Source organism: Ictidomys tridecemlineatus, chromosome 3 (genome assembly GCF_052094955.1).
Source record: "Ictidomys tridecemlineatus isolate mIctTri1 chromosome 3, mIctTri1.hap1, whole genome shotgun sequence".
Classification (NCBI taxonomy): domain Eukaryota; kingdom Metazoa; phylum Chordata; class Mammalia; order Rodentia; family Sciuridae; genus Ictidomys; species Ictidomys tridecemlineatus.
Genome location: NC_135479.1, coordinates 19,162,129 through 19,187,944, shown reverse-complemented (window position 1 = coordinate 19,187,944; position 25,816 = coordinate 19,162,129). Strand labels below are relative to the sequence as shown.

Here is a 25,816-nt window from a genome sequence, read left to right as displayed (position 1 = left end):
TCACATTAGAAATCTGTGTCCCCTCTGCTTCCTTTACATAGGTTTTTAGTGATGTGGAGGGTGGTCAGATTTGTAGATATAGCTGAAATACATACTGATTCTTGAGTAGTTTGTTTTCCCTCTCCTCCTAACTTTGCTGGCCTTTGTCCCTGCAGACCATGCTGGATGAGGATGACGTGAAGGTTGCTGTGGATGTCTTAAAAGAACTGGAAGCTTTAATGCCCAGTGCAGCAGGCCAGGAGAAGCAAAGAGATACTGAGCACCGGTTTGTCTTTAGTGTCTTTTTCTTTGGAAGTTTTGAATACTGTGATAATTGTATCTTGTGGACCAGTCAAGTAAAATTTAAGGCAAATTTACAAAATCTGAACTGGTCATGTATCCTAGTCTTGGATCTCTTTTCATTGCTCACTGCCAAGTGTATTTATGCATTAAATGCTAAGATGTTCAGAAGATAGAAATTGGGGTTGAAAGACTAAAGGTTTGTGCTATGATCCTATATTGGCCTATAGGGATGTCATAATCATTGAAATGCTTAATTCATTTTAGCACTTAGCTGTGTTTACCTTGTGCATGGCACTGTACTGGGTGCTTAGGGATGCAAAGATGAAATTGGGCTGATTTCTTTTTCAAACAGGTACTTGTTGATTTATTAGGGACAGGACAAAAAAGAAGAAGCGGAGTCGAAGCCGAGACCGAGACCGTGACCGTGATCGTGACAGAGAACGAGATAGAGAGCGAGACAGAGACCACAAGCGGAGACATCGATCCCGTTCTCGATCACATTCTAGGACCCGGGAGAGGAATAAAGGAAAGTCTAGATATCGGTCCAGGAGTAGAAGTCAGAGTCCCCCCAAAGATAGGAAGGACCGTGACAAGTATGGGGAGAGAAATCTGGACAGATGGCGGGATAAACATGTGGACCGCCCTCCCCCTGAAGAACCTGCCATCGGGGACATATACAATGGCAAAGTTACCAGCATCATGCAATTTGGATGCTTTGTGCAGCTGGAGGGACTAAGGTAATGTTGGTGTTCTTTCAGAATGAGGGCAGAATGTCTTTTATTACTGGCAGTTTTCACATTCTAAAAAGTTATGATCAATGACATATTAATGAAATCAGCTATTCCTGGTTCTTAGAAATTAACTTTTCTGTTTGTTTTGTGGTGCTGGGGATTGAAACCAGAACCTTGTGTATGTTAGACAAGTACTCTACCACTGAGCTATATCCCCAGCCCTTGACTTTTTTTTTTTCTTGTACTAGGGATTTAATCCAGGGGTATTTTACCACTGAGCTATATCCCCAGCCCTTTTTACTTTTTTATTTTGAAACAGGGTCTCACTAAATTGCTTAAGGCCTCTGGCTAGAGTTGTGGCTCAGAGGTAGAATGTTTACCTACCATCCATGAGGTACTGGGTTTAATCCTCAGCACCACATAAAAATAAAATAAAGATATTGCATCCACCTATAACTAAAACTAAAAATAAATAAATAAATAATTGCTTAGGGCCTTGCTAAGTTGCTGTGGTTGGCCTCTACCTTGTGATTCTCCTGTCTCAGCCTCCTGAGCTTCTGGGATTATAAGTATGAGCCTCTATGCCCAGCTAACTTTGACTTTTTAAATGAAATGCTTCAGAGACATTTATTTCTTCCTCTGCCTTCAGTAGATCTGCCCTTTGCTTCTTAGGACAAATGAGAATTTGTCCCTCTTTCTTCCCCATTATTCAGTATTTTCTTTAGAAAGGTGGTAATACCACCTTCTTGGTACTTATCTCATGAGCTTAAGACCATTTTGTTTGTTTATCTCCAATAAGGGTTGGAATTGCTTGGGGAAAAGGTGTTTTTTGGCATGTACCAGATGTGTCTGATTCTCTTTTAGGAAGCGATGGGAAGGCCTGGTGCACATCTCTGAGCTCCGGCGGGAAGGCCGTGTGGCCAATGTGGCTGATGTGGTGAGCAAAGGCCAGAGGGTCAAGGTCAAAGTGCTGTCCTTCACAGGGACCAAGACCAGCCTGAGCATGAAGGTAGGTGAGGTGTCCAGCCTATTTCTACATTTGATGACTAAAGGAGTGTGAGACAGCAAGTGAGATAACACCCTTGTTTCTCTGCCCTAGGATGTAGATCAAGAGACTGGAGAAGATCTAAACCCAAATCGACGACGAAATTTGGTTGGAGAGACCAATGAAGAGACCTCAATGCGGAATCCAGATAGACCCACTCACCTTTCCCTTGTCAGTGCCCCTGAAGTAGAGGATGACTCACTGGAGCGCAAGCGCCTCACCCGCATCTCTGATCCAGAGAAGTGGGAGATCAAACAGGTTGGGGCTATTAACTTTCATGGCTACAGTTATCTATTATGTAGAGTGGTGGTTAGGAGTGGGGACCCTGGAGTATGATGGCCTGGAGTGACTTTTGGCCACTTACTAGTTTGTTATCCTGAGTCAAGTTCTTGTTCCTTTTTGTGACTCATTGCCCTCATTTGTAAAACAGGTCTAATGATGGTGTTGTGGGAATTAAACAGATGAATAGAGTTGAAACTCTTAGGTTCGTGCCTGGCATATGGTAATTGCTATTTAAGTCTTTGTTATTGTTTTCATCATTCTTCAGTAAACATTAGAACTATGATGTGTCAGGCTCTGTTTAGTGCTGAGGCTACAAAGACAAAAATTTCTTTTTTTTTTTTTTTTTTTAAAGAGAGAGTGAGAGAGAGAGAGAGAGAGAATTTTTAATATTAATTTTTTAGTTCTCAGCGGACACAACATCTTTGTTGGTATGTGGTGCTGAGGATCGAACCCGGGCCGCACGCATGCCAGGCGAGCGCACTACCGCTTGAGCCACATCCCCAGCCCAAAGACAAAAATTTCATGATTCCTATCCTTGAGCTCAAAGTCCAGTGGAGGAGACAGAGCTAAACAAACACTTGTGAAGGGTTACATGTCACGTAAGAATAAGAATATATAAGAATAAGAAATATAAAGAGTACTATGGAAATAAGGGAAGGGACAGGTAATTCTTCCTAGGGATAATACCTTGGAGCTGATGCTTTTCAGCACCTTGTCATAGTGCTCCCCAGGGATGGGATATGTGACATTATAGGCTCTGACATTGTGGGTCAGAGGAGGAAAAAATACCCGTGGTTTCCTGCATGAAACCTCTGTAATTAACTGCTGGAAAAGAGTTTTGATTCTGACATATTATAAATGTTGCCTCTGTCCTTTGGCTAGATGATTGCTGCCAATGTTCTTTCCAAAGAAGAGTTTCCAGACTTTGATGAAGAGACTGGCATTCTCCCTAAGGTGGATGATGAAGAAGGTAACTAGCCACTTGGATTGACCAGGATATTGGATTGGGAGGATAATGGCAAATTGAGTCATTAGACTGGGCTGTCTATAGTTTAACCTAGTGGTTGTAAATCATTTGTTCCTTGGATCTCACCACTCATCTCTTGATATAAGCAAGAAGGTCATTTGCCTGTCAAGTATTCATTTTATTGGGCTGGGGATGTAGCTTAGTGGTGGAGCACTTGTCTTGCATGCATGAGGCTCTGGATTCAATCCCAGCACTGCAAAAAAGAAAAAAAGTGTTTATATATTATGCTAGTTGCTTGTAATAGGTTCTCATTTTAGAGGGACTGGGTTGTAGCTCAGTAGCAGAGCACTTGCCTAGCACATGTGAGGCATTGGGTTCAATCCTCAGCACCGCATAAAAATAAATACATAAAATAAAGGTGTTGCTGGGCATGGTGGTGCACACCTGCAATCCCATGGCTGGGGAGACTGAGACAGGAGGATCGAGAGTTCAAAGCCAGTGTCAGCAATGATGAGGCACTAAACAACTTAGTGATATCCTGTCTCTAAATAAAATACAAAATAGGGGGCTGGGGCTGTAGCTCAGTGGTAAAGTGCTTGCTTTGCATGTGTGAGGCACTGGATTTGATCCTTAACCCTGCCATTTTTATTTATAAAAATAAATAAATATACTGTGTGTCCATCTACAACTAACCAACTAACTAAATAAATAAGTATGCAAAATATGCCTGGGGTTGTGGCTCAGTGGTTGAGTGCCCCTGAGTTCAATCGCCGGTATCAAAAAAAAATTTTTTTTAAATAAAAAATAAAAACTATTGTGTTCATCTACAACTAAAAATATTTAAAAATAAAGTTATAAAGTTGTATTTTGGGGAATAAATTTGATCTCATAATCTTACTATTCTGAAATCCCTGGATCTATTTAGATTATTCTGAATTTGCTCTAGTAACAACTATTAATTCAACCTATTAGTAATTTTTTTAATTGTGAAATAAATCCTGTAATGGAGCATATGTAACTAGTATAATAATAATAATTGAACTCTTGTGTACTCACTGCCCAGTTGAAGAAGTAGAAAACTACCTGCACCTTTGAAGTCCTTATATGCCCTCCTCTGATTAAATCTTACTCTTTCCTCTTAGGGGTAACTGCCATCCTAAATTTTGCATCAGTCATTCACTTAATTTTCCTTACAGTTTTTTCATCTAAATATCTATCCCTAAATATTGTATAGTTAGTCTGTTTTTTAACTTAGTTCATTTGTGGATTTTGTTTTGTTTTTTGCAATGCTGAGGATTAAAACCAAGGCCTTGTGTACTTGTATGCTAGGCATGCACTCTACCACTGGAGCTAAACCCCTTGGTTTCCTTTTTCTTTTTGTGACTCTTGTATTTTTACTATTTATTCTTGTTCCTATTTATAGTTGCATTTCATATTTTCATTGCTGTAAAGCGTTATATAAATTTACCCATTTTACATTCTTTTTTTAACTGGGGATTGAGCCCAGAGGCACTTTACCACTGAGATACACCCCCAGTCCCTCTTAATACCAGTTAAAATAGCAAAACATATTTGCACAGTTTTTTTGTTGATTTTACTTATTTCATTTTTTTTTTTGTTTTGTTATGTTTTTGTGGTAATTGGGATTGAACCCAGAGTACTTTACTGCTGAGCTACATCCCTATCCCTTTTTATTTTTTCTTTTGAGACAGGGTCTTGCTAAATTCCTGAGGCCAGTCTCAAACTTATGATCCGTCTGCCGTAGTTGCTAGAATTACAGGTATGGCCACCATACCTAATGTGGCCTAGCTTCTTTTGAAAGCAACTTTGATCAGTTCTTGGGCTGGAGCACAAATGCCCCAGAAATGGCTGGGGAGTTTTCAAGGGGGAGGAATAGACACCTGGGCTAGTTTCACTTGCATTGCTGTCTTTTTGACCTTGGAAACTATTTTTGATTATGGTGCTAATAGAAATTAATTGTTTGGGTGAAAATAATTGTTCATTTCTCTTATTTGTTTATGACTAATTCTTTTCTGGGTACTTTTAGATGAGGACCTTGAGATCGAACTGGTTGAAGAAGAGCCTCCATTCCTGAGAGGGCACACCAAGCAAAGCATGGATATGAGCCCCATTAAAATCGTTAAGGTAAGAAGTGCTGGGACTTCAACCTGGAAATGTTCCATAGACTTCTTAAAGGAATAGGTCAAATTATCAGAGCTGTGTAAGCAGAACTCAGGCCACTTAAGATATTACTTACTGTTAGGCAAATCTAGAATATTTTTGTTTTAAATGGAGATTGGCTGGGCTCTGTTGCTTTTGCTCTTTTAGTTTTTGTTTGAACTCATTTTGGGAAGAAACAGAGATAAATGAGAGTATGGATCTACTCTCATTGCCTTTGCCTACATTCCTTAGGGCTCAAGTCATTATCTTGTAGATTCAAAAGCAATTTTCTTTTTCTTTTTTTGGTACCAGGGACTGAACTCAGGGGCACTCGACCACAGAACCTCATCCCCAGCCCTATTTTGTATTATATTTAGAGACAGGGTCTCACTAAGTTGCTTAGCATCTCGCTTTTGCTGAGGCTGGCTTTGAACTAACTCATGATTCTCCTGCCTCAGCCTCGCCAGCTGCTGGAATTACAGGCATGCATTACCAAGTCTGGCTCAAATGCAGTTTTCAAGGGGTCATTTGGTCAGTTTTGTCTTGTCCCCTTAATAAACTATAGCCTGGGTGTTGGAGGGCAGAGCCATGAGGAGAATGCAAACCAGAATCCATAGAACTATTAAAAACTTTTAGGTGTGGGGAAAAAACACCCATGTAATGCTTACAATCCACTTATGTAACTCTTCTGTATTGTTCCTCCCATGTGATTATCTCATAATTGCTTGACATTAGTGACAGGGAAATTGACCATCCCTTAAGGAAGCATATTTCATCTTTGGATGGTTCTGATTGTTCTTATGGTTCTTTTGTTCTTATGGTCATACAGGAATTCTTTTCTGTCTCTTTTTTATATCCTTCATACATTTAGAGGTTGCACTGTTCTTAACTCTTTTGGGGTTCTCATCATCAAGCTAAAAATCCCAATTCTTTGAGTGATTTTTAAAATTTTATCCCCCTGTGCTGCAGTTTATCCATTTATTTTATGTAGTCCAGAATTTTATTCTAGCTCTGGTCTCATGTTTTAGATTACAGTGTCTTAACATCTGCATTTTATTTCCCAGGCATTTAATGCATGTTGCTTTTTCTTGTGTTGCTTTAGAACCCAGATGGCTCCCTCTCCCAAGCAGCCATGATGCAGAGTGCCTTGGCCAAGGAAAGGCGGGAACTCAAGCAGGCCCAGCGTGAAGCTGAGATGGATTCTATTCCTATGGGACTCAATAAACACTGGGTTGATCCTCTGCCTGATGGTAGGACCCTTGGAGGGGCTATACCTTTTTTAAAAATCTGAGCCTTTACATATACACATAGAAGGTACTGCCAGGACACATTGAAAATTTAGCCTCATTTTTCCCCTTCCATTAGAGAATGTTTGTTTTCTTGGCTTTTTTTTTTTTTTTTTTGGTATTGAGGATTGAACCGAGGAGCACTTTACCACTCATCTACATCCCCATCCCTTTTTATATTAAGACAGGGGCTTGCTGAGTTGCTGAGGCTGGCCTTAAACTTGGAATTCTCCTGTCTCAGCCTCCCAAGTTGCTGACTCTAGGTATATGGTTTTTTTTTTGAAACAAATATTTAAAATGTTTTAGTAACTCTGATCAGATAATTAGATTGGCTAGTTGTTTATCCTAAATATTTTAAAAGTTTTGTTCTAAAAATATTGCAACTTTTTACTTATTTATTTTGGTATTAGGATTGAACCCAGGGGTTTTTAACCAATGAGCCATATCCCCAGCCCTTTTTGTTTTTCTTTTTTCTTTTGAAACAGGGCATGACTAAGTTGCTTAGGGCCTTGCTAAGTTGCTGAGGCTGGCCTCAAATTTGAGATCCTCCTTCCTAAGCCTCCCAAGTTGCTGGGATTATACCATGCCTAGCGAAAACCAACTTTCAACTTTCCTTTTTGTAGTGGCATGCCTATGATCCTAGCTACTTGGAAGGCTGAGGTAGGAGGATAACAAGTTTAGGCCACCCTGGGTAACTTAGTGAGACCCTATCTCAAATGAAAAATAAAAAACTGGGGGTGCAGCTTAATGGTAGAGTGCCCCTGAGTTTAATCCCCAGTACCGTATACTTCTTTGTGCAGTAAATATTAGCTAATTACTGGACATGTCATAACAGATTCTTATTAATTTGCATTAGGCAATTGAGGATACAACTGTGAATTACATAGACATGATCCTTGCTCTTAGAGGCAGGAGAGATGGACATTAACCAAATAACTACCAAATAACTAACTAATTAATTATATTCTGGTCAGTGCTCTCTGAAGAAGTACGGGTAGCATAATTGGCTAGTGGAGGTGTCATGTCACTGGGGAAGTTGAGATATGAAGGATAAATAGAACCTAGTTTATCAGAGGGCATTGGGAATGTGTTTGAAGTAGAGGAATAGCTGGCGCTGTGGGGTTAGTAGAGGACCTTATAGGAAGTTTGTGTAGCTGGAGAATAGTGAGTGAGGGGCAGGAAAATATATATATATATATATATTTTTAAAATATTTTTTTAATTGTAGATGGACACAATATCTTTTTTTTATTTGGTGTTGAAGATCGAACACAGGGCCTCACGTGTGCAAGGCAAGCGCTCTACCATTGAGCTACAACCCCAGCCCTGAAGTACATTGTTATAGCATACTTTTACCGTTCAAAGTTATAATATATTTGCTTATTCTGAAGAGCCACTAAAATTCTGTTGATTCTTTTGCTTCTTATTCAAATCACAAATTCGTGGTTGACATTAAGCCAGGTGAAATAAACTAGACAAAACACCACTTATCCAATGAAATATCCAGAATAAGTCAACCCAAAGAGATAGAAGGTAGACTAATTGGTTGCCAAGGGAAGGGAAAAGGGGGGAAAGAGATTTCTTTTGGGGGTGATAAAAATGTTCTAAAATTAGATGGTGGTGATGGTTGCACAATTTTGTGAATAAACAGTAAGCCACAGAGTTGTCACTTGAAAAGAATGATATCAGCCGGTACAGCGCGCATGCCTGTAATTCCAGCAGCTGAGGAGGCTGAGGCAGGAGGATCTGAGTTCAAAGAGGCCCTAAGCAACTAAGTGAGACCTTGTCTCTAAATAAAATATAAAAAAGGGACTGGGGAGAAAGAAAAAAAGAAAAAAAAAAAGGGGACTGGGGATGTGGCTTAGTGATTAAGTCCTCCTGGGTTCCATCCCTGGTACCAAAAAAAAAAAAAAAGAATGATATCATATATAAACTATATCTCAATAAAGCACTTACTAATATATATATATATATATTATATATATATATATATATATTTTTTTTTTTTTTTTTTTCCTAGGATCAAACAATCAAGTCTGACCTCTCTCAACTAACCTTCCTTTTTTCTATTAGGAGGTATCACAGATTGTAGCACCACTTATTAGGGTCTCTTCCCCTTGCCTATCCCCTGTTTCCCCTTCTCTGTCCTTTTCTTCACATTAATTTGTTTCTCTGAGTACTGTTGGTCAAGAATCAGGCAGAACACATGTGCTGACCTACCATTTTGTTGATTCCCTTCATTTATCTTTGAGGTAACATGAGGACGCTACTCATTTGCCTGTTTTCCTTTACAGCGGAAGGCAGGCAGATTGCTGCCAATATGAGGGGGATTGGGATGATGCCCAATGACATTCCAGAGTGGAAGAAGCATGCCTTTGGGGGCAACAAAGCTTCTTATGGAAAAAAGACCCAAATGTCAATCCTTGAGCAGAGGGAGAGTCTGCCCATCTACAAACTGAAGGAGCAACTGGTTCAGGTGGGAAGTGCTTTTAAGATGTATTGGTGATAGGGGAATAGAGGTGTTTGCTAAGAGGGATGGATGGTGTTTTAAAATTTGAAGTAATTAGACAAGTATGTGCATATTTGAAGTGGCTTTTTCAAAAGGGATAAGGAAAAAAAAACTAAACATTTGCAAATACTTTTTAAAGAAATGTTATTATTCTATATTTCTTTGTTTTCCTATGAGGAGATAAATTTTTTAATTGGGCACCCTGGATCAGTTCTGGTGGGTGGAGTATTATGGCACATGGAACAATAGCCCTGGGCAGTAATTAAAAATAGGTATACTCAGTAAACCATGGCAAAATCTTTCTTTAGATACTTCTTTCCATCTCTGGAGTTCTAATTTTAAGATCATCAAACCTTCCTGGAAGTAATCAAGTGTACTAGCTTTCAGTGAATCCTTTTTATTTTTATGTGTTGCTGAGGATTGAACCCAGGGTCTCGCACATGCTAGGTGAGCACTGAGCCACAACCCCAGCCCAGATTGTTCCTTTTTTAAAATACATTTTTAGTGCTTTTTTGTGTGGATATGCTTATTTAATTACTACTGTATTTATAGACATATAGGTTGATCACAATCTTTTGGTTTTACAAATAGTGTGAAAATATGAAATAGATAATTTTGGAGGGTGAGGTATTGGAGATTTGGGAGTGGTGGTGGGAAGAACACTTTTTATTATTATAAATTTGCTGTTGAATTCTTTTTTTTTTTTTTTTTTTTTTATTTTTTTTTTTTTTTTATTGTTGGTCGTTCAAAATGCTGTTGAATTCTTTATATATTGACTTCTTTATATATGTGTGTCTCTTTTCCTTGTTTTGTGTTAGAACATAAGCATTCATTATTTTACTCCAGTGTAATGTGTGGCAAATTCTAATGACTTGATTCAAATTCTGCTGCTTTCAGGCTGTACATGACAACCAGATCCTGATTGTTATTGGAGAGACAGGGTCTGGAAAGACAACACAGATCACCCAGTACCTGGCAGAGGCAGGCTACACTTCCAGGGGCAAGATTGGGTGTACCCAGCCCAGAAGAGTGGCAGCCATGTCCGTGGCCAAAAGAGTGTCGGAGGAGTTTGGTTGTTGCTTAGGTCAAGAGGTAGGTGGTTAGTGAAGCTACTCTGGAAATGCTAAAAGAAGAAGAATATAAAGGCCCATACCTTTTATCTATAAAATGAGAATAATACTACCTTTTTTCAGATTTCTCCTGAGGGAAAATTTTCATTGTTATCATCAATCTATTCAGGATCAGGTCCAAAGCAGATTTTACTAGAGGAAATAGATTCTTATCTATTTCTAGTAGTTCTGAGCGCTAGTATGACTGGTTTGAAATCTTGTCTGATAATTGCAAAAGGGAGAGGTTTATGCCTTAAATTTTCGACTTCTGTTCTGCTTTAGGTGGGTTATACCATTCGGTTTGAGGACTGCACCAGTCCTGAAACAGTCATCAAATACATGACAGACGGTATGTTGCTCAGAGAGTGCCTGATTGACCCTGACCTAACTCAGTATGCAATCATCATGCTGGACGAGGCACATGAGAGGACAATTCACACCGATGTGCTCTTTGGATTGTTGAAAAAGGTAGTCTTTACTGACCCTTTTACTTAATGAAAACTGATTTCTGAGAACAGGCTCTGAGTACCTATGTCCTTTGGGTAGTCTTTTTGATAAGCCACATTGCATTTCCCTTTAGACGGTTCAAAAACGACAGGACATGAAACTGATTGTCACGTCAGCTACCTTGGATGCAGTGAAATTTTCTCAGTACTTCTATGAAGCTCCTATCTTCACCATCCCAGGTCGAACATACCCAGTGGAAATATTGTACACAAAGGAACCTGAGACAGATTATCTGGATGCGAGCCTGATTACTGTCATGCAGATCCACTTAACTGAGCCACCAGGTGAGAAGAAAGAATGTTTTTTTTTCCTCTAAGATAAAAAATCCTAATGTGGGTATACCTTTTAAATACTGGTCTCTGGAGATTCTGTAAGTCTCAAGATTGCATATTTAAAATGGTGGTGGTAGATAGGCACAGTGGCAACATACCTCAGCTGCACGGGAGGCTGAGGCAGAAGGATCACAAGTTTGATCACAAGTCTGGTCAACTTGGTGATGCCCTGTCTCAAAATATAAAGGTCTGGGGGCATGGCTCTGTGCTTGTCTAGCATGTGTAGGCCTTGGTTCAATTCCTAGTATTGGGGAAAAAAAGAAGAAAGAAAGAAATGATGGTGGTCAAAGTATAAAAAAAGTGTTGTGCTGGGTTTAGATGCACCTATTTAAATATGGGTAGATGATGATTTCTTGGTTTAGCTAGAGGTCAGAATGTGAATGTGTATTTTCTGTCATTTGAAGGTCTGTTAGCCTTGTTATAACCTTTGTGTAGAATACATACAAGCCAGGCACTGTAATATCTGGGACTCCAGATACTCAGGAGGATGAAGCAGGAGGGTTGTTTGATACTGGAAGTTTCGGGCCTGCCTGGACAATTTAGGGAGACTATCTTTACTTTAAAAACAACAATAACAACAATGCACACAAAGTAAATTAATGCTCTGTTCTCTTCATAGGTGATATCTTGGTTTTCTTGACTGGTCAGGAAGAGATTGATACTGCTTGTGAAATCCTGTATGAAAGAATGAAATCACTAGGACCTGATGTTCCAGAATTAATTATCCTCCCAGTGTACTCTGCTCTTCCCAGTGAGATGCAGACCAGAATATTTGACCCAGCTCCTCCTGGCAGCAGAAAGGTAACATTGAGCTAAAATAAGATGCTCCTCTGTGCCCTGAAATCATGTGGTCTATGTAGCCAGCTGTGGAGGAGATTGTGTAAGTGCTTAAGGTGTACATGAGTCTTGTGTGTTCCATTTGTTTGATTGTTTAGATTGAACTTTGGGATGCTTAATCACTAAGCCACATCCCCAGCCTTTTTTTGTATTTTATTTAGAGACAAGAGTCTTGCTGAGTTGCTTAGGGCCTCACTAAATTGCTAAGGCTGGCTTTGATTCTCCTGCCTCAGCCTCCTAAGCCACTGGATTATATGCTTGCACCACTATACCTGGCTTGTATGATATGTTTTAGAGACTGGTCCAGCCAGTTTATCTAGGAACAGGGGTCTTATATATGACTTCTACTCTTCTGTCTTCATATGCTAATTTTTTTCTTTTTAATTAACATGTAATTATTCATATTAATTGTATACAGTGTGATATTTTGATATAAATATGCAAGATATAATGGTCAAATCAGGGTAATTAACATATCCATCATCCCAAATGAATATGATAAATATTTTTTGACATCTGCCAGGCTGTGAACTAGACATTTGGGTAGCAGTATAAGGAAAGGCCTCTCTACCTGCTGAGGGGCATCCACCAGTAAATAGGCCTTCAGCATATTATTGTGAAAGTGTTCTAGTGCTCAGATACCCAGAATGGTAGCACCCAACCCTGTCTTTTTAGAAGAAGTAAGGATCAAAGCTAATCATGCAGAACTGGTAAAGGGCAGGGGGACCTGCATTCTGGAGAGATAGACCTCATGTGATGGCGTGGAGGCTAGCAGAAGGGGCCAGTTCAAAGCTGTGTAGTTCCAGTAGTAGAAACTAAGTGTATGACTATGCTTTTAAGACAATAGGAAAATATTTTAAAAAATAGAAGTTTTAGTGAAATATGATATAATTATATACCTATGTCAGTTTTGTGCTGTTATAACAAGATACCTGAGACTAGATAATTTATAAAGAACAGATTATTTCTTATAGTACTGGAGGTTAAGAAGTCCAAGATCAAGGGCCATATCTGGCAATTGCCTTCTTGCTGTGTTATCCCATGATGGAGAGCACAGGGACAAGAAAGCAGAAAACACAGATGAGTAGGGAAGGGGCTGAATTCCTCCTTTCATCAGAATCCTGAGATGGCTAACTTGCTCCCCTGGTAATGATATTAATCTGTTCTTGAGGGCAGAGCCTTCCAGACAGATCCAGTCACCTTCTAAAGGTCCCACCTCTCAATACTATTACATTGGGGATTAATTTCCAGCACATGAACTTTGAAGGATACATTCATTCAAATCGTAAAACAATTCACTTTTCTCAAGAGAACAGTTCAGTTTCTTTTAGTATATTTATAGGATTGTGTAGCCATCACCACAAAATCTTAGGAACAGTTTCATCATCTCAAAAAATAAATTGTACACTTTTGCAGTCATCCTCCCCACCATTCACCCCTCTGCTTAGCTTCTGGGAACCACTAATATATACTTTCCATCTCTGTGGATTTGCCTATTCTATGCATTTACAGTTCATGTATATTTATGTTTGCCTATACATATACATTTACATTTGCCTATTCTATTACATTTTACATTTCATATAAATGAAATCATATAATATGTGGTCCTTAGTAATTGGCTTCTTTCACTTAGCATGTTTCCAAGATGCATCCACATTGTAGCATGTCAACACTAAATTTCTTTTCTTTTTTGTTTTTTAAGAGAGAGTGAGAGAAGAGAGAGAGAGAGAATTTTTAATATTTTTTTTAGTTCTCAGCGGACACAACATCTTTGTTGGTATGTGGTGCTGAGGATTGAACCCGGGCCGCACGCATGCCAGGCGAGCGTGCCACATCCCCAGCCCTAAATTTCTTTTTATTGCTGAATACTGTTCTATTGTATTGATGTACTACATTTTGTTTAGTATTCATCAGTTGATAGACATTTGGACTCTTTGTTCTTAGGGGCTTATCATGAATAATGCTGCTATACACACTTGTTTACAAGTTTTATGTATGTATGTATGTATGGAGAATTGAACCCAGGACCTTGTGTTTGCCAAGCAATCACTCTATGTTTGAACTATGTCTCCAACCTTTTTATTTTTTGAACAGTGTCTTGCTAAGTTGCATAAGCTGGCCTTGAACTGGCCATTCTCAAGCTTCAGCCTCCTGAGTAGCTGAGCTTATAAGCATGTATCATCTGTTTACAAGGTTTTTTTTGGACATATGTTTTCATTTCTCTTAAATATATACCTAGGAGATAAACAGATGACTTTGAATAACACTAAAGAGCTCAAATAAATGAGACCTGGTGGGTACTGGGAGGTGGAGGGAAGAAGGTGAAGGAAAAGTCAGGCATGACTCCCAGGTTTCCTACTTGGACATCTGGATGGAAGATGGTGCTGAGGAGATGAACACAGGAGGGGAAGCAGGTTTGAGGGGGGGGAATGGTGAGTTTTTCCTCTATTTTATTCCTGGTGGTTGGACTTGTGTTTTTTTTAATATTATTTTAGTTGTTGATAGATCTTTCTTTTATTTATTTATATGCGGTGCTGAGAATCAAACTCAGTGCCTCACACATGCCAGGCAAGTGTACTACCACTGAGCCATAATCTTAGCCCCTGAACTTGTTTTAAAACAGGGCTTCTGTAGCTCTGTGGCAGGTAGAAGGCTTTTACGGCCAGTAAGATGCTGGAATGATGAGAGATATTTGGGTGCCTCCTAGCAATGATTTTTCTAAGCAATTGTATTTTATGAGCTGAACCTCTGGGTGGAAGAACAGTGGCAGGGGCAAGCTGAGAATAATAATCTTCTGGATCACATAGACTGCTGCACACAGACAAACCATGAAATTCCTTTGTTGCCTCGTGGTTCATTTTATGATCGGGAAAAAATAAACAATCTCCCTCTTGTTCCACATATACATACAGCCCATTTTGTAGTCCAGATGTCTCGGTGGGGGGAAGGAAAATCTCATTTTGCACTGGCACATGTGATGCCAGGAAATTTCTGCTTTCCCAGGGTGCTAGAAAATTAAAATTGTAGTAATCAACATTGGATCTAGACAGTGAGATATGCAGCCATTTGCACTAAATGAAATTGGCTTCCATCAGCCTTAGCTCTTCACTATTCCACTTCTCTCAGGTACCGTCCCCTCTCCAATGTAACCTACCAGATGAAGGAACCTTCTCTCTGCCCATTGGAGGCTGAGCTTGGATTAAATGTCATCTTAGGGCTGACTATGTGGCTCAAGCAGTAGCGCGTTCACCTGGCATGCGTGGGGCCCGGGTTCGATCCTCAGCATGACATACAAACAAAGATGTTGTGTCCGCCGAAAACTAAAAAATAAATATTAAAAAAAATTTTTTTTAAAAATTGTGAATGCCTTTAAAAAAAAAAAGTCATCTTAACTTGCTTGAAAGGAGATAGCTGCACACTCCCTAGGGAAGATGTCAGAGGTTGGAAGTCTTGTCATACCTTAGCTCACTCCAGCTGTGCCTCTCCCTCCTGCAGGTCGTGATTGCCACCAACATTGCAGAGACATCACTAACTATTGATGGCATCTATTATGTCGTGGACCCCGGATTTGTGAAACAGAAAGTTTATAATTCCAAGACAGGGATTGATCAACTTGTGGTGACACCTATTTCTCAGGTATGGTGGCTTAACTAGTGGCTTTCTTAAAAATCCTGGCTAAGGCCTTTCTGAAATGTTTTATGGTTCCATATTTTAAAATTGTTTTCAAGATAAACTCAGTGGAACAAGGGCTGGGGCTGTGGCTCAAGCGGTAGCGCGCTTGCCTGGCATGCGCAAGGCCAGGGTTCAATCCTCAGCACCACATACAGAGATGTTGTGTCTGCCGAAAACTAAAAAAAAAATAAATATTAAAAATTATAAAAAAAAAAGATTCATGTTTATCATCTTTAGTGTTTCAACATTAAAATAACCTATGAAACATGAACTTCAAAGAAAGTTTGAATTCTAGTATCCTATTACCCAATTTAGTTGAAAAGAACATATTTTTTAATGGCCTGTACTTAGCTTTATATATGTAAAATAGTAATAACTTGTGAGACACAGTTCTTTAGTAACTATGGAATCATTTCCTGCCTAAATTACATTCTAAAATGAATTACCTGATCACCTTTTTGAAGGCAGTTTGGTAATAGAATATCCAAAATTTTTAAAGTTTATCTCTTTAACCTAACTGTTCCACTTCTAGAAATATATAGGAAAGTTAAAAATGACCAAATACGTATTCAAAGGTAATGGAAAAGGGTGTTTAATTAAAACTTTTTTTTTATTAGGGGAAACCTGGAAAAATTTCTAAATGAGCTCCAAAAGGGAAGGATTTAATAATATATGGTATATCCGTGCCACAGAATGTTATGTGACATTAACCATTACTGTGTATTTATATTTAATAACATAAACATTTGAGATAAATTATTTGAAGAAAGCAAGCTATAAAATAGCATGAATGGTATAATCCAATTTTTGTTTAAAAATACATGGTGTGCTTTTCTACAGAGTGGATATGAATGAGGCCTGGCTGAGACTGAGTACATGTCAGCTAAATGTTAGCTAAGTTTTTTTTTTGGGGGGGGAGTGCTATTGGTTTCTGTGCTGATAAGGTGGTGTGCATTTTTTCTTTATATATTGTCTTAATATTTTATAATAGGCATGTGTTACTTTTGTAACCCATAAGGTTATCTTCATTTTGAGACTTAAATAACAGTGATAGTTAATGCTTAAAGGGCATTTATCAACTCTGACCCTATTCTAAGTACTTTTTTTCTTTGCTAGTACTGGGGATCAAACCCAGGGCCTTGTACAAGCTAAACATGTATTCTGCCACTGAGCTATATCCCCAACCCCCGTGGGTACTTTTACATTCATTGACTTGGTGCATTCTTATCCCAGATTTAGATATCATAATTCTCATTTCATAGATAAGGATATTGGGCACAGAGGGGGTTAAGGGACTTGCCTAACATCAAGTTAGTTGGTGGAGCCAGAATTTGAAGCTGAGCAGTCTGGCTTGAGCTTATGTGCTCTGTACAGCTTCTCAGGGCATTGTGTGACCCTCACAATGACCAAAAAAATTGTTACACATGCTTTCCTTTTTTTTTTTTTTTTTTAAAGAGAGGGTGAGAGAGGAGAGAGAGACAGAGAGAATTTTTAATATTTATTTTTCAGTTCTCGGCGGACACAACATCTTTGTTGGTATGTGGTGCTGAGGATCGAACCCGGGTCGCACGCATACCAGGCGAGCGAGCTACCGCTTGAGCCACATCCCCAGCCCCATGCTTTCCTGATTTGGAGAGTGACATCTTTATAATGCTGTGGAGTCCCACCACTATGTGTGATTGCTGCTTGGATTTGTGTGTTTTTTACCTTTCTAAGGCCATTCTATATTTGGAGCTGGTGTAACAATTTGTAAATCCTGGTACTGTTTTTTTCTTTTCTTTCTTTTTTGTACTGGGGATTGAACCCAGGGGTGCTTAAACCACTGAGCCACATCTCCAACCCTTTTTATTTTTTATTTTTTATTTTGAGACAGGGTCTCACTAAGTTGCCGAGGACTTTGCTAAGTTGCTGAGGTGGCCTTGAACTTGCAATCCTCCTGCCTTAGTCTTCTGAGCCACTGGGATTATGGGCATGCACTACCATGCCTGGAGATCCTGGTACTGTTTGTAACAACAGATGGTTTTGTCAGAAAATGGCCCTCTTAGCCAGGTGCTATGGTGCATGCCTATAATCCTACTTGGGAGGCTGAGACAGGAGGATTGCAAGGTTGAGACTAGCCTCAGCAACTTAGTGTCCCTGGATTAAATCCCCGATACCAAAAAGAAAAGAAAACGGCCTTTTTTGTGTTTCTTTTTCTCATGGTTGCAGTTCTAATAGTTAAGTAAGTATGAGGTTTTGTGTATTTTTTTAAATTTATTTTTTAGTTACAGGTTAACACAATCTCTTTATTTTATTTTTATGTGGTGCTGAGGATCGAACTCAGTGCCTCATGCATGTGAGGCAAGTGCTCTTCCTCTGAGCCACAATTCCAGCCCCTTTGTGTATTTTTTTAGAATTTAATTTTACTGATTATTAACAGAATACATATTCTATATTTGGTAAAGTCTAAAGAAAATAGAACTCATCTTCACACCACCCTCATAGTTAGCCCGTATTAATATCTTAGGGTATTTTTTCCCCAGCCATTTCAATACAGTAATTTATATGTACACATAAAGACTTTCTACAAAATTAATTTGTATTGCAGAGTTTTCTAACTTTCTTCTTTCACTTAATGTGAGTTATTGTTTCCTTCTGTCATTGAACATTGCAGACCTGATTTTGAATAGCTGCAAGAGTTATTATTGGTATGATTAACATACTTTATTTATTTTCTTATATGTTTGGTCATAACTGAGGAGATGGTATTTTATCATTGTTTTAGCTTCTTCTATTTCTTCCATTTACTCTGCTCATCTTTGCCTCTCTTGAACAAACCCCTAAGGTGCTGAGTATAGAGAGGGGCTGCGGGGCTGGGATTGTGGCTCAGCGGGTAGAGCGCTCGCCTAGCATGGGCAGGACCCGGGTTCGATCCTCAGCACCACATAAAAATAAAGGCATTGTGTAGTGTCCATCTACACCTAAAAAATAAATATTTTAAAAAGGAGAGAGAGGGGAGGGTAAGAGAGCATTGATAGTCTTGGAATGATACTAAAGGAAGTGAAAAATAAATCCATTTCTGATTTTGCCAGTTGCCAAGTGCCTCCCACCATCAGATTTCCGGGGTAAAGTTGGTAAGTAGTGTTTAACAAATATGTCATTTTTATATGTGCCCCCTAGGCTCAGGCAAAACAACGAGCTGGCAGAGCTGGGAGAACTGGCCCAGGGAAGTGTTATAGGCTATATACAGAACGTGCCTACCGAGATGAAATGCTGACCACTAATGTGCCAGAAATCCAGAGAACCAACTTAGCAAGCACAGTACTGTCCCTCAAGGTAAAAATCACTGTCTTATTGGAAAGGGTTGGTGGGACAGTCCTATCCGTAGCCTTCATAAATTAAACTCAGCTTTATGAACCTTGTTAAATACTTGACTGATCTCATGAAACCTGTTCCTTTGAGTGAAATACAAATGGCTGTGATAACAGTTTCCCCGTGGCAGGTCAGGGGCAAAGTTGGTATGTCTACTGTGAACACACATTTTTTTTTCTCATCATAATAACCAGCAGGATATTTGATTGTAATAGGTTTTAGTTAGGTGCATTTTCTAAAATGAAATTAGAAAAATATGATCTGTGCAAACTGTGGACAAACACACTTAACCTCTACCACTTTAACGTTCCAATCTGATTCTTTCCTTTTACAAGGGGCGGGGGGACCCTTATCTGAAAACTTTGCAAGGAACTATCATTAGAGATTTCAGACTGGCCCTCTGGGGGCTTGGTTTTCATTCTGAATCATCGCTCTTCCTCTCTTGGTCCCCAGGAGGACTTTCATTCTCTTTTGGCAAGAGTAGCTGCAAAAGTAATTTCCCAGCTGATGGCATTTCCCCCGACACCAATGCTACCCTGGAGCCCTGGCACTTTACTAGTGCAGAGTGCTCTCTTGTCATTTATTATTCATTCCCTGTAAGAGAGGCTAAAACAGCTTCAGAAAAAACCTGCTCCAGTCTCTGGAGTGCCAGTAGAGAGCCATCTGTGTCTCAGACTTCTGCTCCAAGCTGTGTGACCTTGGGCAAGTTTATCTGCTGTGCCCTCTGCTCTGTGGTCTTGTCTCAAACAGGGAGCTGTTAATATTATCTGTTGTAAAGATTAGTGGAATATTGCAGGTAAAGACACTTGGCACACAGTGCTTAATAATTGCTAACATAATTTCTCATAGTTATTATTCACACAATTAAGCATTTATTGAACACCTGCTGTGTTTATGGTCATGTTCACTTTATGAGAAAGAAATAGAAAGCTTCAGTCCTACCACATCACCCTTTATACACACTGAATAGTGCATCACTCACTTGCTTTTATTTATCAGATTAGCCAACAAATGTATTAAACAACTTCTGTGCCAGGCACATATGTAGAATGCACCGTGAGGTAGTTTTGTGAATGTGATTCTCACCCATTGTGAACTCTACGAGAGCAGGGAGCATATCTTAGTTCCTACTACCCAACATGGTACAAAGTTCTTTACAGATATAAAGTAGAAATGATATATGCAGAGACAAGGCAAAGTGATACAACATCTTATTGTTATTATAAAATACATATAACATAAAATATACTAATATAATATTTTTTTGTTTTGTTTTAGTGTTGAGTAATGAACCCAGGGCTTTGTACATGCTAAGCACTTACTCTGCCCCTGAGCTACAATGCGAGCCATTGTAACCTTTTTTTTTTTTTAACCCTTTTTCTTAGTCTGGGGGTTGAACCCAGGGCCTCATGCCTACTAGGCAAGCACTCTACCACTGAGCTAAACCCCAAGCCCCAATGTAACCTTTTGAAGTGTATAATTGGCATTAAGTACATTCACAGTGTTGTCACTATGAACATTAGTATACAAATATTTGAGTCACTGCTTTCAGTTTTTTAGGTTTATATCTAGAGATATAATTGATAGATCATATAGTAGTTTAACTTTTTGTTTGTTTTTGGTACTGGGGATTGAACCCAGGGGTGCTTAACTACTGTGCCACATCCCTGCCATACCCCCCCCCGCTTTTTTAAATATTTTATTTAGAGACAGGGTCTCTTTAAATGCCTCACTAATCTGCTGAGGCTGGCTTTGAAATCGTGATCCTCCTGCCTCAGCCTCCTGAATTGCTGGGATTACAGGTGTACTCCTCTGCATTCGCTTTATGTTTAACTTTTTTTTTTTTAATTTTATTTATTTAGTTTTAGTTTTAGGTGGACACAATATCCCCATTTTATTTTTCTATGTGATGCTGAGGAACGAACCCAGGGCCTCGTGTATGCCAGGCGAGCACGCTACCGTTTGAACTACATCCCTAACCCTATGTTTAACTTTTTAAAGTTTCATCAAACTGTTTTCCATGGCATCTGCACCATATTATGTTCCTATGGCAGTGGAATAAGTTTTCATATTTCTCCTATCTCTGCCAACACTTATTTTCTATTTGTGTTTTGTTTTGCTTTTAATTAAAGCCATACTAGTGGGTATGGAGTAGTATCTTATTATAGTTTTTTGTTTGTTTTTGTTTTTTGCACTGCTGGGGATCAAACCCAGAGCCTCACACATGCTAGGCAAGTGCTCTTGTCATTGAGCTGCATTTCCCAGCCCCTTGTTATGGTTTGCTTTGCATTTCCCTAATTACTAGTGCTTGTTTTTCATTTGTATATGTTCTTTAGAGAAATGCCTGTTTAAGTCCTTGACTGCTTTTTAATAAGGTTGTTTTGTCTTTTTGTTTTTGAATTTTATGTATGGTTATCTTGAATTCATTGTTACTCTCAAATGGTGGCATTTGAAGAAATAGGAAAGAAAGTGACAAGTAGCCTCCCTCCTGTTAAGACTGTCAAAGCTGATCCTCCCATCACTTATTTCTCTTCTGTTCTAGGCCATGGGCATCAATGACCTGCTGTCATTTGACTTCATGGATGCCCCACCAATGGAAACCTTGATTACAGCCATGGAGCAGCTATATACCCTGGGGGCCTTGGATGATGAGGGCCTGCTCACTCGCCTGGGCCGCAGGGTAAGTAAGGGACAGACAGCTTCCTGTGTTCTTGAGAAGGCTCCGTGGCCAGTCTTCCATCTTTGGTTTTTGCAAAAGTAAGCATTGAGGTCCTGGAAAAGCTTTGAGTAGGATTCTAGGTTTATTTATTTATTTATTTTGGTGGTGGTGCTGGGGATTGAACCCATAGCCTTGTGCATGCAAGGCAAGCACTCTATCAACTGAGCTATATCCCCAGCCCTCTAGATATTTATTTATTTTAACCTTAATTTTTCACTGTCACTTCCCCCTTCCCCACCTAGCAATAAACCCAGGGTTGCTTTATCACCGAGCTACATCCCCTTTTTATTTTTTATTTTAAGACAGGGTCTCACTAAGTTGTCGAGGGTCTTGCTGAATTTCTTTGTGCTGGCCTTGAACTTGTGATCTTCCTTCCTCAGCCTCCCAGGTCACTGGGATTACAGGCATGTGCCACACTTCTGCTTCTACTATTACTTTAAACTTTCTTCTTTATAGAAAAAGAGATTTCTATTCACAGTTAATTTTACCTCAGGATGATTACTTAAACTAGTCTTAATTTAAAAGATGTCTGCAATATTCCTTTTTACCCCAATAGTAATTATGTTCTTGGTCACCTGCATTCCATTGGGGTTTATTTGAGGGGGAAAAAGTGGTTTTCTGATGGAGACAAACACCCATGTCATCCTGCTTTAGGGAGGTCTCCTGTGATCTGTTACCCTCTCTGACCAGTTGACCAATGATCCTGGTCAGTCCATATCCTCCACAGGGAAGCAATTGTAGTTCCTTATTTTTCCTCTAGATGGCAGAATTCCCCTTGGAGCCAATGCTGTGCAAAATGCTCATCATGTCTGTGCATCTGGGGTGCAGTGAGGAAATGCTGACCATTGTGTCCATGCTGTCTGTGCAGAACGTCTTCTACAGGCCCAAGGTAAGGAGTTAAAGCCCATGTTTCATGTAGGGGTATGGTGAAGTCAGCGAAATCAGCCTGTTGCCTCTATCATGGCTGATGGGGACACTTCTGACAGGACCTTGTAGGGTTCCTAAGACTGCTGGATGCTTAGTTAATAACTATTAGATGGAAATGATCTTCTTTCCCACTAATTGGCAGGATAAACAAGCCCTCGCAGATCAAAAGAAAGCCAAATTCCATCAGACAGAAGGGGACCACCTTACCCTGTTGGCTGTGTACAACTCCTGGAAGAACAACAAATTCTCCAACCCTTGGTGCTATGAGAACTTTATCCAGGCTCGTTCCCTGCGCCGGGCCCAGGACATTCGCAAACAGATGTTAGGCATAATGGATAGGTAAGCCAGGAATCTGGTGACTTCTCTGTTTGGGTTGAATCTCCATGAGTATCATGTCTGTTTATCTCTGAATGTATCTATAAAGTTATAAGAACTTTTATTCTTTTATTTTTTATTCTTTTATTTTTATTATTCACAGAACCCTTTTCTTCCAGCATTTCCACCTTTTATACTACTTCTCCCTAGGCAAGATGCAGCTGAGACACCCATCAGAAACTCTTAAGAGGAAGACGATATATTAGTTGTTAAAAAATGCTTTGTTTACAATCTTCTGGAACATTATTAGTCCAAATTTGAATTCTTGCTTAAATGAAATATCTTAGCTTTTAGTTGCCTCTATCTTGCCTGCTGCTTAGAACTTCCCTTGTAGTATACTTAGGGCAGGAAGGAAGGTCCTGGTGACTATTTGGGATCCCAGCATGGGGTATTGGGTACTTTCTTTATCCACTCCTTACTCATTCTCTTGATAGACATAAACTGGATGTGGTTTCCTGTGGCAAATCCACAGTTCGAGTGCAGAAGGCCATCTGCAGTGGTTTCTTCCGTAATGCTGCCAAAAAAGACCCACAGGAGGGTTACCGGACACTGATTGACCAGCAGGTGGTCTACATCCACCCTTCCAGTGCTCTCTTCAACAGACAGCCGGAATGGTAAGTGGGCAGGTTTTAGGGGCTCTTTCGGGCATAGAGAACTTATAAATCTCCTGGCACTTTGAGCTTGTATCTTTACCATCCAACTCTTTCCTTTTTTTTTGTACTGGGTATTGAACTCAAGAGCACTTAACCACTGAACTACATCCCCAGCCCTTATTTATATTTATTTTAGAGTTAGGGTGTTGATAAGTTGCTTAGGGACTCACTGCTGAGACTGGCTTTGAACTTATTATCCTCCTGCCTTAGCCTCCTGAGCCTCTGGGTTTACAGATGTGCACCACCCAGCTCTTTCTTGTTCTAATTTTCCTTATATTCTAGAGCTGTAGAAGCCTCAAGTAGGTACAATATCAAGCCCTTTTGAGAGAAATAAAATAGGGTAAAAGCTAGGAAGCATCTTAGAAATCATTTAGTGAGATGGTTTTAAAAAGTAGTATTTTTTAAAAATTGGACTTTTTCTTTCTTTTTCTTTAGGTACTTATTTCTTTCTTTTCTTTATTGAACCCAAGGGTGCTCTCCCACCAAGCTACATCTCTAGTCCTTTTTTATTTTTTATTTTAATACAAGGTTTTGCTGAGTTGCTGAGATTCTCAGTATTTTTCTGAGGCTGTACTTGAACTTGCAGATCTTCATGCCTCAGCCTCCAGAGTTGCTGGGATTACCCACATGTGCCACTGTGCCCAGCTTTAAAACTTGGACTCTTGGGGCTGAGGCTGTGGCTCAAGTGGTAGCACACTTGCCTGGCATGTGCGGGGCACTGGGTTCGATCCTCAGCACCACATAAAAATAAAAAAATAAAGATGTTGTGTTCATCGAAACCTGAAAAATAGAAAAAAAAAAAATTGGACTCTTTTTTTTTAACATTTTTTATTTGTTTTAATTAGTTATACATGCCAGTAGAATGCATTTATGCACTTTGATATATCATACATAGATGAGATATAATTTCTCATTTTTCTGAGTGTACATGTTGCAGAATTGTATTGGTCATGTAGTCATATATATACATACAGTAATGATGTCTGTTTCATTCTATTATCTTTCCTATCCCCACATCCCCTCCCCTCCTCCCTCTTCACTTCCCTCTACCTAATCTAAGATAATGCTGTTCTTCCCTAGTGTCCTGTGCCTTATTGTGCTTTAGCATCTGCATATTACAGAAAACATTTAGCCTTTGGTTTTGTGGGATTGGCTTATTTCACTTAGTATGGTATTCTCCAACTCCAAACATTTACTGGCAAATGCCATAATTTCACTCTTCTTTAAAGCTGAGTAATATTCCATTGAGTATATATACCACATTTTCTTTATCCATTCATCTATTGAGGGACACCTAGGTTGGTTCCATAGTCTAGGTATAAACATTGATGTGGCTGCGTCACTGGTATGCTGATTTTAAATCGTTTGGGAATAAACCAAGGAGCGGGATAGCTGGGTCAAATGGTAGTTCCATTCCCAGTGTTCTGAGGAATCTCCATGCTGCTTTCCATAGTGGTTGCACCAATTTGCAATCCTACCAGCAATATATGAGTGTACCTTTTTTACCACATCCTTGCCAAAATTTATTGTTGCCTGTGTCCTTGATGATTGCCATTCTGACAGGAGTGAGATGAAATCTTAAGAGTACTTTTGATTTGCATTTCTCTAATTACTAGAGATATTGAATACTTTTTCATATATTTGTTGATCAATTGTATTTCTTCTTCTATGAAGTGTCTGTTCGGTTCCTTAGCCCATTTATTGATTGGGTTATTGTTTTTTTGATGTTAAGTTTTTTGAGTTCTTTATATATCCTAGAGATTAATGCTTCATCAGAAGTGCATGTGGGAAAGATTTTCTCCCAATCAGTAGGCTCTCTCCTCACGTTATTAATTTTTTCCTTTGCTGAGAAGAAGCATCCCATTTATTGATTCTTGATTTTACTTCTTGGACTTTAGGAGTCTCGTTAAAGGAAGTCAGATCCGGGGCTGGGGATGTGGCTCAAGCGGTAGCGCGCTCGCCTAGCATGCGTGCGGCCCGGGTTCGATCCTCAGCAGCACCACATACCAACAAAGATGTTGTGTCCGCCGAGAACTAAGAAAAAATAAATAAATGTTAAAATTCTCTCT

General features: G+C 39.4%; 1 protein-coding gene across 1 annotated transcript in view; it reads left to right on the top strand.

Annotated features, from left to right (window-relative positions):
• Dhx8 (DEAH-box helicase 8) overlaps window positions 1–25,816 on the top strand; it is a 36,810-nt gene that overhangs the window by 6,731 nt on the left and 4,263 nt on the right. Inside the window, exons 5-22 of the mRNA XM_005328081.5 lie at window positions 156–265; window positions 654–1,019; window positions 1,878–2,022; window positions 2,113–2,316; window positions 3,223–3,310; window positions 5,355–5,452; window positions 6,570–6,717; window positions 9,048–9,229; window positions 10,160–10,354; window positions 10,654–10,839; window positions 10,952–11,162; window positions 11,830–12,011; window positions 15,546–15,686; window positions 18,882–19,037; window positions 21,616–21,753; window positions 22,553–22,681; window positions 22,862–23,058; window positions 23,529–23,708. Coding sequence (XP_005328138.2) covers window positions 156–265; window positions 654–1,019; window positions 1,878–2,022; window positions 2,113–2,316; window positions 3,223–3,310; window positions 5,355–5,452; window positions 6,570–6,717; window positions 9,048–9,229; window positions 10,160–10,354; window positions 10,654–10,839; window positions 10,952–11,162; window positions 11,830–12,011; window positions 15,546–15,686; window positions 18,882–19,037; window positions 21,616–21,753; window positions 22,553–22,681; window positions 22,862–23,058; window positions 23,529–23,708 — 3,056 coding nt within the window. The remainder of the gene's footprint in view (window positions 1–155; window positions 266–653; window positions 1,020–1,877; window positions 2,023–2,112; window positions 2,317–3,222; window positions 3,311–5,354; window positions 5,453–6,569; window positions 6,718–9,047; window positions 9,230–10,159; window positions 10,355–10,653; window positions 10,840–10,951; window positions 11,163–11,829; window positions 12,012–15,545; window positions 15,687–18,881; window positions 19,038–21,615; window positions 21,754–22,552; window positions 22,682–22,861; window positions 23,059–23,528; window positions 23,709–25,816) is intronic.